At 32.8% G+C, this 18,523-nt stretch overlaps 1 protein-coding gene across 1 annotated transcript in view; it reads right to left on the bottom strand.

Moving 5' to 3' along the window:
- LOC111617957 (TRAF-type zinc finger domain-containing protein 1-like) overlaps nt 1–18,523 on the bottom strand; it is an 87,157-nt gene that overhangs the window by 18,124 nt on the left and 50,510 nt on the right. The window contains exons 12-13 of the mRNA XM_023359356.1: nt 14,094–14,601; nt 1,730–1,901 (exon numbers count right to left, since the gene is read on the bottom strand). Of these exons, the coding sequence (XP_023215124.1) occupies nt 1,730–1,901; nt 14,094–14,601 (680 nt within the window). The remainder of the gene's footprint in view (nt 1–1,729; nt 1,902–14,093; nt 14,602–18,523) is intronic.

Below are 18,523 nucleotides of genomic sequence, written 5' to 3'. Positions count from 1 at the left end.
ATGTGAAAGTGGAAGATACCCCTCCAGATGTCCAACTTGAGTTGATAAACATCCAGTGCAGTGATGAATTGAAATCACAGTTTAAAAATTCTAATCTCCTCACATTCTACAAAGAACTGCCTGATACATCATTTCCAAAACTGAAAGACAATGCTCGATTTTGTGCAAGCATGTTTGGCAGTACCTTCCGTGTTTCCCCAAAAATAAAACACTGTCTTATATTAATTTTTGCTCTGAAAGATGCACTAGGTCTTATTTTCAGGGGATGTCTTATTTTTCCATGAAGAAGAATTCACATTTACTATTGAACAATGAAATTCCCAAGTCGAACTTAGACGAGAGTGACGTATATCCGGTCATGTTGAACTGAACTTAAATAAAACCGAAGTCACGGACTGAAGTGAACTTATGAAGTTCCCGTGCTAGAGTGGATTTCTCACTCTTGCTTCAATTTAACCTTTCTATAGCGTCTACATCGGGCTCGATGACCAATTACTGCTTACTGAACCTTAACACTATGCAAATGTGATGTGGCGTGATTCCCGGCCGACCAATTAGTGATCACCAGCCATAACATTATGCAAATCTGTGATTCCAAGCCATAGTCTTATGCAAATCATGCCATGCAGCGTGTTGTCTGCTGACCAATCAGTGGCTGTACTTTCAAAAAGCCAACGGCCACTTTCAACCTGCTGTCGATGACCGTTACGAGTAAAAAAGAAAACTTTACTAGGTCTTACTTTCGGGGGGAGGCCTTGTATTTAGCAATTCAGCAAAACCTCTGCTAGGTCTTATTTTCGGGGAAACATGGTATGTATGCGAACAAGCGTTTTCGCTTATGAATTTAAACAAGTGCAAAACACGGAACAGNTAACTCATCGGTGTTAAATTTCGCAGAAAGGACAGACAAAAAAACTTAGACTTTGAAGCTTTTTCTTCAAAATTAACGCATTTCTTTCGTTTTTTTTCAGTTTTAAGTATTTTTTATGCTTAATTAAAAATTCTAAAAAAATGGGCGGCTCAAAGGGGGTTAAATCATGTATATTTGCTGTTTATCAAGATGGGAATTTAGGGTCTGGAAACAGATTACAGGAAATTCACTTTCCATTATTTCTAATGGGAAAAATTAATTTGAAATTTGAACATCCTCCAGGAAAAAATCAAATTTGAAGTATGAGCCACCACTGTACATGATTTTGGAATTATTTAATAATTGTTAGTAAACCTAGTTAATAGATTTCAGAAAATTTGTAACTTGTAACAATTAGAAAGTCAAGCTACATAACCAACTATCATAAAATATATATTTTAGAAGTTAAACAAAGAACCCTGAAGTGATTTTATGCATTACTTTTCATTAATCATTTTGGAAAGGTCCTTGATCTCTGTGCCTCACATATAATTCTCCTAACATATTGAACAACAATTTATTATTCTCTTCATTATTATTCTATGTCAAGAAACAAAAAATCAAAGAGTTAAATAGGTACTGTACATAAGAGACAAAAATGATTCATTTCTCTAAAAAGAAATACATCATCTTTGTGAAACAACAAAGAATTGTTTGACTGACAGGTAAATAATAGTATTGTGCATATTTTGAAGAAAATGAATATAATTCTGTTATTGTTAATTACATTTATGCAAAAATTATATATTATAATGTATTTAAAAATTATTCATTTAACTAAAATGACTATATCCACATATTTAAATTTCCATAACTTACACTTTTTGCTGAGAACCAGAAACAGGATTGAAGACAGGGTTGAAAGAAGACATATTTTTTACTCTTGTTGGCCTCTCGTAATTAAAAGTGTCTACATTTCTGGGACTAGGTTTGATCTTTGGTTCATTGCTCCTGTTCTCCTTCTCTCTGTAAGCATTTCTTACATGAGCACCTAAACAGAAAATCACATCAACATTAGTCATGAAATAAGTATGATTGAATTTAACTAAATAAAATTCATGGCTAGAATATATTGGACAAAATCAAATCATTTGCAAATATATGAAGTGTATTCGGAAAGTAAAGAAACAAGGTCAGTAGAAATTCAAAAAAATTTTTTCAAAGTTTGCTTCACTGCCTTGTCTTTTATGGTCCTAGTCATTGACAGAAGTCGCTCAACTTTAATTATATCATTGTTATGCTTGCAGCACATATTTAAAATGGCCGTGTCAATTTGTAATCCTGCAAGGTGTGAGGTTGGTTCAGAGATTCAATTCCTCTACATAAAGAAAGAAACTGCTGCTAAAATTCATTGGCAACTTGTCTCTGTTTATGATGAAGACATTACAAATGGGAAAAATGTGACAAAATGGTGTCCTACTGCATGATAATGCCCATCTACGCACTACTTGAATTAAACAAGAGTTTTTGCAAACATTCAAGGGAAGTTTGGACATCATCACATGGACCAGATCTTGCACCAAATGATTATCACTTGTTGCCAAAGTTGAGGAACATCTCTCTGGAAAGGAGTTTGATGACAATGGTAAGGTTGAAGATGATGATGATGACAAGGTAATAAAAGTGAATGAGAAATTTTGATGATGTCAGATTCAAAATACTTGTTTCCAGGCTCATCAAATGTATTGAGGTCCAGTGACCATGTTGGAAAAAAACACACATGCTCTAAACGTATTATAAGTCAATCTAAAATTAAAATGATTTAAATATATTTTCTGGACTTTGTATTTTTACTTTATGAATATAGCTTATAATGCACTTCATCAGAAAATTAAAAGATATATTAATAAACAAAACTTCTTTTAAGTTTAACATTTTCTTCATCACAAGATTAGTAAACTACAGCATACTAATTTTATTACACAGAGTTCAGCTTCAAGACTGTCAAGGTATAGTACAGCATCGATTATCCAAAACAATACGAGACTGGGGTTGTTCGGATAACTGATCATGTATGACAAAATATATTAACCTATCCCATGTTGAAATTTCTCTCCGTTGCATGTTGCTTTGCATTGAATTTTTGTCAATGTTATGCCTAACGAAAATTTTTTTTAAATAATAATGTTGGCTATTGTATCGTTAAAAACTATATCTTTATTTTGCACAAACAAAACAAATATATTGAAAAATATAAAAACAAAAAAAAAATTATATTTTGAAAGTTAATCTAGTATCAAAAACATTCCGATCCAGCATGACACATGTCCCGACACATAGTCCTCAGAAAAACATCACACAAAACATGCAAAATTCTTTCTTTTTCTTAGGTTTATCTAGAGATATCAGCCGCTTAGGCTATATTCTCAGCAAAACACACCATTCACGATGGGGAAAAAAGCCTCGTTCAAATACTGGCATGTCATTAAATACCCTTTCGATGTGTGTTGTGCTGAATCGGAATGTTTTTGATACTAGATTAACTTCCAAAATAGAATTTTTTTGTTTTTATATTTTTCAATATATTTATTTTGTATGTGCAAAATAAAGAAATAATTTTTAACAATACAATATGGTCGCACCAGCACTGACAGCTAAAACATGTGCACCAACAAAAACAATATTGGAGTAGCCCAAGACATACCCAAATATTGCAGTGCCACAGCACTAGCGGAAATTTGAATTTGCTGATTGGAACGCTTTTGGTTAACTGATGTTTCGGTTGATCGGTATTCAGATAATCGATACTTTACTGTATTTTTAAAAATGGATATAGATACCAAGTAATATCTGAATGAGGATGATAGGATGGAAAGTTATCTACAAAGGATCAATTGCTGTTAGCTTTCCTGACAGGAACTCAGAGATAATAGATTCCTGATGGGAATTTTAGAATAATATAAAGAACAAAAATCTACAAAACAGTGGCAAGATCACTTGTAGTTTCTTCTGACTTTTTAGAATTTTTCTTGTTATTGTATGGAAATTCTTAAATAAAGCTATCTTTAATAGATATCACTATTAAAGATAGCTTTATTATTCTGAACTCTTCATATTTGTATTGAAAGTAAAAGTAAATTTTTAAAAAATGATCTTTATTACAGCAATTAGTAATTTTTTTTTAAATATAGGTTTTTTCAAAAGCAAATGACATAAATTATAACATTTACATCTAAAGAAATAATAGTAATATTTTACAATCTCCACCAGACAAAGGTAGATGTTGTCAAATAATAGAAATTTTGGCTCAAATATACAGTACAATCTTGGTAATGCAGCCATTTGCTAATCCAGGGGTGCACAACCTGCGGCCCGCAGGCCACATACTGCCCCCTATCAATGTTTATGCGGCCCGCGGACGGTACAGGCCAAATCCCTTCTTTCGAAGTTTCTAAGTGTAGAACTTTTTCCCTTTCACAAAGTCATTAGCACCCAACTGTTTTATGACTTTCCCTGAGGTGAGAAATGGGGGATTGTTCTATAAATAAGTCTATTTGTAGCTAACACTTTCTGCTTTAGATATCGAATATTTTAAAATGATGTTAGAACATCATTTCCGATATCGGGAAGTTTCTATTTTGGTGGGAAATCTTCAATTTTATGCTTCGGAAAACTTGCCTATTCGTCTAAATAGCGTCAAATAACAAAAATAAGTGAAAATAGCACCGAAAAATCATGAAAATAACGATTTTTTAGCATTTGTTTACATTCTAGATTCTGATTGGTATAGTCGAATTTGAATCAATCTTTTCTGAAAAGACGCTTATTCGTCAACCTAATGTCATTCAAACTAGAAAAAAACTAACCAGAGTTCAAAAAGGAATGTACAAAAAGCTATAAAACCAATAATTTACAACAATATCTCTCCATAGACAAAGAATAGAAAAAAAATTTTTCACATCAAATTTATTATTATTAAGTTGGACCAAGAAAATTAATACTGTAGTTGGAATAGAGTCATTACGACTAAAAGGAAGCCATTTGCATTAAAATATTTTGGATTTAATAATTATTACAAACCGCGTCAAGCCATAAACTTGTCAACAAAGAGGGTTGTAAAATGATTCCGTGTAGCTAGAAAGCTGCGGTTTTTTTTGTTTGAAAGAAAACAGATATATTTAGGTTATTTAAGTAGTAAATTAATTGGAACTTTTTATTTACTTTTATTTTTACATTCTTTTTTTCGTAAATTTAAAATTAAATTATTATTTTTAATTTTTATTTTATTTGAAATTTAACAGTCGTAAACTGTGATATATTTGTGACAGAAAAAAAAAAAAAACAGATTGATTCTAGCGCCAATTTGAAACGAGATATCGCAATTTTAATAATTATATTTAAAATATTCAGATTTTCCACTGCACTGTGTTAATCACTTTTGATTCATTTCTGAACACGGGGGTAAAACTGACGGGCCATAAATATAATTTAGGTAAGAATGGTAACCACATTTATGATGGATTAGTGTCCTGCACCTGGCATGTTGACGATCTGACTCACAAATTCTGAGAAATGGTGGAGACGCCCGGACAGGGGTCGAACGAATTAAGACCTGCCTGGCCACGTGTGCGTAATAGTCTTCTGTCCCCGCCTCTTTAGTCTTTGGTCAGAGTGGATACAGAACAAAGCACGTGGTAGTCTAGCTTGCCTTATCTCAAACATGATTTGTTGCGGGCCTCAGAATTTTCGGCACAATGAGACATTGTTTTGCAGAGTGAACAGTATGGCGCCGGGCATTAAACGCAAGGTCAATCGCGAGAATCATCAGTTTCAAGAAGTGGAAGTGTGGACTAACAAGTACTGTTTTGTGCAACAGAACAACAGCATTATTTGCCTTTTGTGCAATGGAACAATAGCAGTGCCAAAAGAATTCAACCTGAAGCGACATCATGAAAGCCAACACAAGGATTTCCTTCTGCAAGGTACGGAACGCAAACGGAAAATCGAATCGTTACGACGATCACTAATCAGCCAACAAAATGTGTTCAAGAAACAATCTGGAGAATTGGATGCGGCTGTTGAAGCCAGCCTAGAAATATCTGCTTTAATAGCCAAGAATGGGAAACCTTTCACAGATGGCGATATGATAAAAAAGTGTCTTATCATCGCAAGTGAGAAGATGTGTCCTGAGAAGACAAAGTGTTTTCAAACAATCAGTCTTAACCGCATGACGATACAACGGAGAATCTCGCAAATTGCATCAGACATTTCTGGCCAACTTAATATTTTAGTTGCAAACTGTGCTTATTTTTCTTTGGCTGTGGACGAATCCACTGACATATCATCAACAGCACAAGTGATTGTGTTTATTAGAAGTGTTTCACTAGATTTTATTGTGAATGAAGAATTTCTTGGCATGGCATCACTTTCCGGACATACAACTGGTGCTGACTTACTTACTGGTTTATTGAGCGTTTGCAACAAATCAGCACTGGACTTTGACAAGCTATCCAGCATTGCCACTGATGGAGCACCATCTATGGTTGGATGTGAGAATGGCATGGTCACCTTGCTGAAAAACCACCTTGGGGACAGGCAAAAGGAGTTAGTCCAGTATCATTGCATAATTCACCAACAGCAACTTTGTGCAAAGAAGCTGGGATTTGAACGTCTGCTGAAAGATGTATATGATACTGTGAACTTAATCCGCCGTCATGGACTCAACCATCGACTCTTCACATCATTTCTTGAAGAAATAGATGCTGATTATGCTGACCTGCCCACGTATACTGAAGTTTGTTGGCTGAGCAAGGCAGCAGTCCTCAAGAGATTTGTGGAGCTATTGGGGCCTATTATCACTTTCCTCTAATAACGGGGGAACACTACAAGGAATTTGGAGGAACAAAGATGGCAGTGTGATTTAGCTTTCCTTGCTGACATTACTTCTTATCTAAACGACCTTAATTTGAGATTGCAGGAAAAGATGCAACTTGTTTCTCAGTTGACAAGTAACATCAATGCATTTATGACCAAACTATCACTTTTCAAGTCTCACATGCAATCAGAGAACTTTACACACTTTCCACATTGCAAGGCCATGAAAGAGAAATACCCACATATGAAGATGGATTACTCTGACCAAGTTAACACCCTCCTTACATCATTCAATGAGAGGTTTGGTGAATTCCAGAAATACAAGATCTACCTGCAACTTTTTTCAACTCCATTTGATGTGAAAGTGGAAGATACCCCTCCAGATGTCCAACTTGAGTTGATAAACATCCAGTGCAGTGATGAATTGAAATCACAGTTTAAAAATTCTAATCTCCTCACATTCTACAAAGAACTGCCTGATACATCATTTCCAAAACTGAAAGACAATGCTCGATTTTGTGCAAGCATGTTTGGCAGTACCTTCCGTGTTTCCCCGAAAATAAAACACTATCTTATATTAATTTTTGCTCTGAAAGATGCACTAGGTCTTATTTTCAGGGGATGTCTTATTTTTCCATGAAGAATTCACATTTACTATTGAACAAAAAAATTCCCAAGTCGAACTTAGACGAGAGTGACGTATATCCGGTCATGTTGAACTGAACTTAAATAAAACCGAAGTGAACTTACAAAGTTCCGTTGGAGTGGACTTCCCACTCTTGCTTCAACTTAACCTTTTTATAGCGTCTACATCGGGCTCGATGACCAATTACTGCTTACTGAACCATAACACTATGCAAATATGATGTGGCGTGATTCCCGGCCGACCAATTAGTGATCACCAGCCATAACATTATGCAAATCTGTGATTCCAAGCCATAGTCTTATGCAAATCATGCCGTGTGGCGTGTTGTCTGCTGACCAATCAGTGGCTGTACTTTCAAAAAGCCAACGGCCACTTTCAACCTGCTGTCGATGACCATTACGAGTAAAAAAAAAAAAACTTTACTAGGTCTTACTTTCGGGGGGAGGCCTTATATTTAGCAATTCAGCAAAACCTCTGCTAGGTCTTATTTTCGGGGAAACATGGTATGTATGCGAACAAGCGTTTTCGCTTATGAATTTAAACAAGTGCAAAACACGGAACAGGTTAACCAACGAGAATTTGGAAAATCTGCTGGTTGTTTCAACATCTGCCATTATGCTAGACATCAAGAAGATTGTCGCCAGCATACAATCTCAGCCATCGCATTAATCACTTGGAGGTCCGGCCCCCAGTCAGTAAACTTAATCCTAATTTGGCCCTTCTTCAGAAAAGGTTGTGCATCCCTGGCTAATCCGACATTATTTGGACTCTCGAGTATTACCAACACCATTGTCAAGTCGTATATAATCTTCCCATTAATTCAAACTCCAGTTCCAAGTAAATTTGAACAACTTCCCATGATATCAAGTATGAACTTGGGCACAATATTAAGAATTGTTAGGCTCGTCATCTTAGGCTGCACAGAAAGGTACAGCATCTTATAACACAATACTATATAAATATAAAAATTAGTCTACAAAACTTCCCACTAAAAATATTGCACCTCCCACTAAATTTCATGGGAATCCACCACCTTGAAAACACTAATTACCACAATGGCAGTGCATTTAAATGACAAAATGGCAGAAGACGGTTGAAAATTATTTTAAAAGGTTTGATGATTAATTTGAGAATTCTAAAATACAGTAACATAATTGCACTCCTTTCGTATGTTCTTGTTAAACTATGCATGTTTTGATTAATACAATATACAGTGAGCGATCGGATAACAAACACTTTCGCAAAAAATTTTTATGTTTGGACAAAAAATATCTCACAGAACAAACACAAAAAGTGATGTAAAATAATGAATAATGATTGGTCTTCACTCATCTTCGGACAACAATTTGAACCTTTTTGGAGCATGGGAGATGTTGACATCAAAGCTCAACCCAGTATATACTGATCAGATAGTATTCCTCCAAACTTTGAAACTCTCTCTTGTAATTCCAGCCTTTTATTTTTCTGACAGAAACAATTTTTTTTATAGTAATTGCAAGACTGTTGGGCAGGCACTCGTTAAGTTTTGCATCGGTTTTTATTTTCAAAAGGTGAGAGTATAATAGCAAAGGTAGAGAGCAGGCAGAAGTTATCTGATGTTGTTGGGCAGTATGGCTCAAACAGGTATACAATAGGGTGCAGTTCAATCTTATCTAAGAAAGATACTGTATAATCAAGAAGACTCAAGCAGCTAAAGGAGTAACAAAAATCACACCTGAGAAATAAAGAACATCGAAGAGCTCATAATAGAACCCGAAACGGATCTGACAACAGAAGAATGCCAAGAAACTTGGCAAGATATGTTTTTTCTGAAAAAGAGGATTAATGCCGACATCTGCTATTAAAGACCTATTGAAGAAATGGGAGGATGTCCGAACAATGATCTTAGAATGGCATCCAAACCAGGTTGAGATTAATAGGCTTGGAGATCTCTACAATTACAATGCTATTAATTACTTCTGAAAAATCCCGAAGAGAGAAAAGGAATCGACATTAGAGAGATTCTTTAACCACCACAAACAGAAAAAACATGACTGATAAAAATGCAAGCTTGTGTACCGTATTTACTCGGATATAAGATGATCTCGCATATAGGATGAGGTGCGATTTTAAAGATCAAAATAAAGAAAATTAGATTTATTAATACAGTTCTAATTTTATTTCGTTTAATCACAAATAAAATTTCAAATGCACGTAAATGCACACATTGTCGTGCAAAAATTACTGGCATTTTAAACTTCAAGTATAAATCTTTTAAAATCGACAACATAATTTGTTCATGTAAAGCTGGACAATTATTGGGAACCTTTTTTGCCAATTCTTAACAGTCAAATTCACTCTTCATTGATTACACTTATGAATTTCTCCAAATTCTGATTTCCAAACAATCATCTGTTTTCACATGGGAATGAATTAAAACTTATATATCATGCTCTCGTGTAATTTTGGAATTCAATTCAAAAGCTTTGCTTTTCCTATTGCTATTCATCTTTACTCCTGATAATATACAAGAATCTTTCAAATGACCAGATAAAATACTTTTGTTTTTAAACACTAGAAGGTTAGAATTCGGTAAAAAATGCAAATACACGGTTTACAAAAATTGAATAGGTTATTGAAACAATGAAAAATGAATAAAACCTCATCTTATATGAAAGTAAATATGGTATGTATTTTTATTATTACATATAAATGAATGTAGTAAGAAAAGTATATATTTTTTATTTTTTGGGGTCTCCAGAACAAATTAATCAAATTCCCATAAAAACCTATGGTAAATCGATAATCGGTTAATGAACAATTCAGATAGTGAACGATGTCTTGGAACAGATTATGTTCGTTAATCGATCACCCACTGTACTAATAGTCAAATAAATGTTTTCTTTCTAAATGATTACATCATACTTTCAATAATCTGGTAATCTTCTTAAATAGACATTGTTCCTGTCCCATACATTCTGGATTACATAGATGGTACTGTAGTATATAATGTCATTTATCTACGAGGCGTGTCCAGAAAGTAAGTACCGTTTTGGAAAAACTCACATAAAAAATCTTTTTTCAAAACAAAATTTATTTTTACATGAAAGAGCATGTTGGAAACTATTTTTCTACATAGTACCACCATTGTTCAGACATTTGTCATATCGGGAAACCAACTTGTCTATACCCTCTTCAAAGAAAGATGCCGCCAGTGAAGACAGCCACTGCTGAACATTGATTTGTGACAATCTCATGCAAAACAATTTTTGAAATTTGTGGAAATTCATCACAAAGCAATCTTATTGTGAACCGTCTGTTTTCAAGAATTTTCTCATTCATTTTTGCAACCAAATCATCATTGACAACAGAAGGCTGGCCACTCTGTGCTTCGTCATGAACATTGGTGCATCCAGCATTGAATTGTTGAACTCACTTTCTCACAATTCCATCACTCATTACATTTTCACCATAAATCTCTACAAGTTGACAATGAATTTCAACTGACTTAACATTCTTTGCGTTCAAAAACCGTATTACAGAATGTACTTCACAGTCGGCGGGATTGGCAATCGTCTTAAACGTTTTGAACACTCACTAACACATGGAAAAACATCACAATCTGGCTCTAATGGCATCACTGGACTGACAATCAACCAGAGACACGTGTGCACAGGTGCTGAAATGCGATACTACCACTGCGGTGGCGGTAAAACGAAATGGTACTTACTTTCCGGACACACCTCGTATTAATAAAGAAGTTTAACCAAAACTGTGTTTGACTCACTGAAAACTTGTTAGTTCCAAATACAATATGTGTTAGTGATAATTATTGAAATTTTGAATATTTGAAAGTTTTTGTAGTTTGAATGTAAGTATTTTTGCTTCATTTCCCTTTAGCATGTTTATATTGATAACAATGAATTCATTGTTATCATTATAAACATAACCACAACATACCACAACGTAAAAACCACATAAATTTTCTACAACTCCATTAAAGTAGTTATGTTACCCTTTGCATAAATAAACATAAATAGATAAATTTTGTTATACCTGTAGTAAAGTGCAATTTTTTTCATCATGCTGTCTCTAAACTCCTCTATCCCTAATCCAACCACCTACACATGCGACTGCTCGCATAAAACAACGCACTAACAGCAATAACAGTTTCTGTGTCTTCCCTAAAAGATGCAGTGGTGTCAGTCCTGACATGGGCATTGTCGACGTGGTGCTAATCCTTCAATCATGTGGTGCAGAAGCAAGAGGGGACTCTTCACACATTTTCATAAGACTAATTCTCAATGCTTTGAGTAAATATGTTATTAACACAATGCAATTTCAATATGAATACAGTATTCATATAATTATGAAATCTTTTCTTCTACATAGGTACTGGTAATAAGACATATTTAATTTATTAAGTTTTAAAGCTTTTTATTGACAAGACTATCTCTTGTTTATAAAATTGCAGTGCCATCCCAGCTTACCAGCTTAGAGGTATGAAGGAGTACATGTCAGGAGTTGCAATTTAGCACAGAGTATTAGGTGCCCAAATCATGGGCGCATAAAAAAGAACCCACACTTGTAGGTACTCAGGGGACTGAGAACCGAGTCAAAATAAAATACAAACTGGTGACATTTTCTACAAACAGGCACTAGTGAGAGATTCACACACACATGCATTGCTCGTTGGGAAATTGGAAATGCAAACATTGCAAAATCAAATTTTGACAAATGAATCTTTGAAAAAATCCATTTATCTGTCCCATGTTATTCCCGACATATCTCTGGTTGCAACCTGCTGAACCTTGACCAGTTGACCTGGGATATCTCATTTCAGCATCAGAATATTTTTGAAACTAGATGGCACTAGTTGTTATAATTTTATATTAAAACTAACTTTCAAAATATTATTATTTTCTTTTTACATTTATTAATATATTTATTTTGTTTGTGCAAAATAAAAAAATAATTTTGGATGATACAATAGTCATGATTATTTTTTTCAAAAATGGGAATTTTGTTTAATTAGCCATCGACAAAAATTCAACCCAGGGCAAAACACAATGGAGAGACATTTTGACATTGAATAGGTTAATTTCACCAAAAAGTATCGTGGACAACCTCGTGGTCATGGCCAAGGCAGGCAAAGTTTGAATGATCACACTCAAAACCAACAATACAAAAGAAAAATGGAGAATGAGACTGAGACCTGCCGTGAACATTGAAGTGATCCTGCTTAGTAGTGTCTCTCTGAGACAGTCTTGTCCCAAATACATCCTTGCCCTTTTATTTGTTTGTTCAAATTTTGTCTATTGATATGCTGTTCCTAATCTTTAACAACACTTATTTCTATTCAGCTTGATATAAACTGATTTCAGACTGTATACTACTATTCAAGAAAATTCTGGATTTTGTTAATTTATTATGCAGACTGAAGATCATTTACATCGGTGGCAGATATTTGTAAATGTATACTAGTTAAAGATAAAAATGTTCTAGGTATGATCACAACAGTAATGTACACAAATGCACTGTATCATTGTTACATATCTCTTACCAACTGATATCAGAATTTATTACATTAATGTTTTCATTTGTCAAATTGAAACTAGCTCTAGCTTTACACACTGACATTTGAATACATCAGTATATGGCTATTGTTATTTAAGAAAGGCTTGTAATTACTAATTTTTGTGGCATTGCTCTTAACATAATTAAATACATTTACTTTACATTAGTACCATAAATTTGTTAAAGAAGCAAGAAGCTTTTCAAACAAATCTAATTCAAACTGCTTTTCTTGGAAAGAAAACTTTTTAGATGTTCCTATTGTTTCTGTTGTTCTCCTATTTGATTATATTCTATTAACATTCCTATTTGTGTCGTGGGATAAAAAAATAAAAAATCTGTGAGAATAATTCAGTTTAATTTATTTACATTCATCCTAGTGTAGGGTTCCATTAATAGTGATATGGTACCTTTTTTTGAACTCTGTACTGCTTGTTGACTTCCAATGACTGATGTATAATCCAAAAGCACTAGGATGTTCTAAGAAGTTTTTACTCTGAGAGTAGCAGTTTGAATTACATTCATATCTTTATTAAATTTTAACAACTGTATACAAAACTTTGCATCATGCAACACTATGATTCTGTAATCATAATTAATAAACAAACTTTCTGACAATTAGCTACTGTTAAACTTAAGGAAACATGTTTTTCAAAATCTATATCACATTTTCATTCCACTCCTAATAGATTTAATTGTAATGAACTTAAATAAAATGTTAATTTTTATTGTTTCCATTAATACAAGAGATGTTAAAGCCAAATGATTGCTGAATTATATCAAGCTCTATTACTACTATTATTATTAAATGTTAAGTAATTTAGCACTAGAGGCAAGTGTTAGGCACCATCTCCTGCAAAATTTAGTAATTATAATTAAATTAATATTTTAATAATTAATTTAAGAAGTTCTGGAAGTAAAGAATCGGCCCAAAGTGGGATTCAAACCTGCAACCTCCTATTACTGTGCATTGTTAGTTATGTTACCTGGACATTACTTAGCATTTAGTTAATAATAGTAATAGTAATATAGCCTTATATAATTTGGCAATTGTTTCGCTTTAATATATAACTATCAGGTTTCAATATTTATATTTGTAAATACAAGAGATGATTTAAGATTACTCCAATGTAAACCAAAGGACATGTATAAAAACTTGTCATATCTTACCTGATACATTAATTCTATCATCATTATAAGATCTAGGTAAATGACTGTCATATTCTCTTTGAGTAGTACCTCTATAGAAGTAAGTTCTTTCATTAGGAGTCCTATTTTCACTCATATACCTTGTATCCTTAGTAAAACAGTGTTTTCTATCCCATCTTTCAAAATATGAATCCACATTTATAAATTCTTTACGCTTGGCCATTTCTGAAGGTTTCTCAAGCCACTTTTTATCTATTTTAAAATATTCACTCTTTGAAGTATCTGTTTTGGGAACCAATTTGTCTACTGGACTGTGACGAGTCTTTAAGTTATGTTCTTTGCTCAAATCATTGGATTTAACAATATTATCTGTTTTGACTGACAGAATGTCTTCTAATTTTGGACTTTCCTGCCGTTTTCTGTATTGCCTAGATGCCTCGTCTGCCGGGATGCGAGAAATTTCCGACTCGTCCGGAGGATAGAGTTCATCCGATAAGATTTGCTCCAGGTTATTTTCATTGCATACTGCCTTGAATAAAAAATAAATTTTAATTAAAAACAAAATATTTTAAAATAAAGGAAAATTTAATTTTTTATGATATTCTATTCATTAATCTATTATATTAACATGGTGATTTCAGATAAGGTGCATCTACACATTAAGTATTTACCAAATGCCAAATATTTGTCTTTCACTAAATTATCTACCAAAGTGTTTGTTATGAATATGTAGACAGACGTCATTATTTTCCATGCATCAATTCATTGTGGGAATGATGAATGTTTGCCTGAGATCTAGAAAATGGACACTTCTCAAACAATAATTTGTCAATACTTTTATAGTTACAAGTAGTTCATATCTGTTAATAAAAATGATGATGATGGATGGTATCACTTCACTAAAGCATAAAAATATGAATGTGAAAAAGGAATAAATTGAAAAAAAAAACAACACAATAAAATTGTACAGGAAAAAAAGGAACCAGAAAAAAATAAACTAAATTCATAAGACTAGACCTAATTTAAAAAAGACTGAAATATGAAATGGCAATCTGATGACTGAAAATAAGAAAAAAATGAGAGGGTCAATGTGTGGATGAACAACACGAATGCACAGAGGCAAATATTCATTTCCTTTGATTTGGCATAATTTACTGATAAGAATCAGGAAATGGAGAATACCAAATATTCATGAGTGAACTGTCCACACTACTTGGTATTTGCCAAATATTCACTCAGCATTTGGCAAACAACAAATATGTAGATACACCCTTAAAAGAACAGTGCAATTCAAAATATAGACTAGTAGTTTGTTAATTTGTTCATTTGATTTGAAATGAAGAAAGCTTCCAAACAATATTTTCTGATGCAGTATGCAGAGAAATTTTTCAGTTAGAATTTACATTTACATCATAAACAGTGAGAAAAAATATTGTCAATATGACTGGCATGCATATGCCAAAGAAAGTGCCATGAAAGGAATTCAAAGAATCCACATAACATTTTTATACAGTTAAACTATTTTCCAAATGCAACTGTCTGTATTAATATATTAAATAGACTTATTTATAATTTAAACATGTAATGAGACACATTACACTGTGATTAAAAATCACTATTCAAATTTTATAGATGTATACATAGTAGTTTAAATATCTTCTACCATATCCAAAAGTCAAACAAACTGGAGTTTTCAGATAATGCTAAAGCTAATTTCAAATTAATTAAAAATTTGAATTTGGCTTTAAAATATTTAATTAATTAAAATTAACTTTAATATAAGCTAAAATGTGATCTGATGGCTCAAGTTTAAGTTTGCTAACAATTTGGGCTTTGGCTATATTGTATATAGGATGATTTGTTTTTTCATTGCCACACTAAGCTGCAAGGGGCAGTGAAAAGTAGTCCTTGCAGTCTTCTCAAATAAAAATGTTGTCCACATCAACCCAAATGAAGCTATCTTAAAATCAACATGGGAGTTGAGTTTGCCAACCTCAGACAGCTTGAAAAATTGGGAGATCCGTACTATAAGGCAGCCTGGAGGTCTAAGGCTGTATATAAAGACCTAACCACTCACATCTAATGCTAGAAATAGTCTAGCATTAGATGTGACCCCTCCTTCATCACAGATAGATAAAACATTTAAATCATAATATTAGAAGCCACCATATCTCAATATTCTCATGTAAACCTTACATTTAGTTAAATGTATTATGAGTAAGTTTACATTCAATCATTTTATATTTAAAGAGTTGTCCTAATTTTGAATAATTATTTGAATTCCTCATATCACTTGGTAATTTGTTTTTTGTCTTTATATTACAATATGAAACTTACGAGCACTAAGTTTTGCTCTATGGAGACTTATCACACACTATTGATGTTGCCTATTGACTATTGAGTAATCACATAGAATGGGTATACACAGGTTCATTTTCATATCACGTTGATGATGATCATTTAAGATGGTTGAAAATGTTTACTGTTTATTAAATGTCATTTTTTGTGGATTTTTACAGAATTGATGTGTTTTGATAACTACATCCAGTATTCCAAACATATTCATATGAAAAATTTTTCATTCTTCTCTTGTGAGACTGTAAATCAAAATTTTTCTTTTTCTGCTATATTTAGTTATTCACATTACTTATTGTCTATTTTGTTTCAGTTATTTCAAGCATTGGGAGTTGAGTTACATTATATCTCACACTTCCCAACTTTAAAGCATTTTATTTACTGTAAACATTGAGTTCATTGATACCTCTTTTTGCACAGTCAATATGTTTCAAAGACTGCCACATTAAAAAAAAAATACAGTACATACATCCTGTAGAAAAATGCTTGATAGAATCCACAACTTCAATGTAATGAAAAAGTAAGCAATTTACAAACGAAACATGAGTTTTTTATTTTATCATCATTTATCATTATTACTTATATGTAAATCTAGTAAATACAAGTAGCATAAAATCAACAAACAGTATTCGTTGATATACAAATAGTACTGTATTGTGCTTAAAATGAACTCTTGACTTAGAAACATGTAATTTTAAAATCAATCTTTCAGCAAAAAGAGTAACTTTTTTTAAACAGCAACATAATTTTAACAAAAAGTTACATTTAAAAATTTTTAAATAAAGCATTTTTCCTACGTAAAAAAAATTGATCGTGTAAAAAATGAATTAGTTTTCTTTTATAAACCACATTATTTCAAAATCACGTAAAAATAGATTGTATATAAAGAGGAATAGGAGTAAGTTTATACTATAGCTTCTCTAACAAATGCATCTACTTTATTGTAAAATTTTTTTATTTTTTTACAAAATGGACAATCAAAATACAGAGAAACTTCTTAGTATTAATTCTCTTTTTTAAAAATACAGATAATTAGAAAATAAAAAATGAATTACAATTTACAAAACACAAGAACTATTATTTTAATGTAGTTTTAGCTTTTTCTCCTCAAGTGTATTTATTTTCATTTTGATCTCTTTTTCTTCCTTTCTTAAGAATGCAGACAAAATTTATTTATTTTAACTCTTAATTACAATTCTTATAATTATTGCAAATCATATCACAAACCATCTTTCTCACTTTTATAGCAAATTTTAATTAAACAAACTAATGTTTTCAGTCATCTTAAATTGCCTTCCTTGGGTTTAACGTAATTTTAAACATCAATTAGAACATAATGTAAGGAACTAAGTCCGAGCTTTATTTTTATTTTACTTTTATTTTGCTTTTATTATATTTTTGTTTGGGGCTTATATTTAGTTAGGACGAAGGTTTCCTTACCCATCACCCCAGAACGGTCTAAACCAGAAGATAAGGGATAAACCAACTCACCGACGACAAAAAGACCGCGCCATAGCTAGAATTCGCACTCACGTGCACGCCCACGCGGCAGAATTGTAAGTCCGCACTGAAGGGGGGATACCCCAATAGCCTTTTTAGGAACTTGTGTAACCTTAAATTAAACATCCCGATAATTGTTAAAGAAATGTTGTAAAAGGTTAACAAAGTATTTGTCGAGAAATAAGCTACCAGATAACTAAGAAAACAAGAATGTTACGCGTAGATATGTAAATGAGGGGAGTGTCTCCAGTAGAACTGTGACGTCACCTCAGACTATAAGTACAGTAACTCAAGTGAAGACAGACGAGGTGAGCTCCTGAACCGAAAGCGTTGGTCTGCTGGTAGCAGTGAACAAGGTGTCGAATAGGAAATCCTAGTAGGAAATTGAAGGTTCGATTTTGACGATAGGAAAAGAGGAAAGTCTTGAGTGGAGGAAAAAGGTTCCGAGTATTAATTGAGGTGACGGTTAGGATCGATAGTTATAAGAGAATTTGTAACTAAGTTAAGATTGAATTTTGTTTTGTCGGAATTCCAAGGGGAATAGTTTCTAAGTTAGAATAAGACTTAAGTTTGTCGGGTTGATTGTGATTTGATTT

This window comes from Centruroides sculpturatus, unplaced genomic scaffold (assembly GCF_000671375.1).
Source record: "Centruroides sculpturatus isolate CEXI.00-Female unplaced genomic scaffold, Cexi_2.0 scaffold218, whole genome shotgun sequence".
Classification (NCBI taxonomy): Eukaryota; Metazoa; Arthropoda; class Arachnida; order Scorpiones; family Buthidae; genus Centruroides; species Centruroides sculpturatus.
The sequence above is the reverse complement of the archived record's forward strand: the minus strand, read 5'-3'. Positions and strand labels throughout refer to the sequence as shown.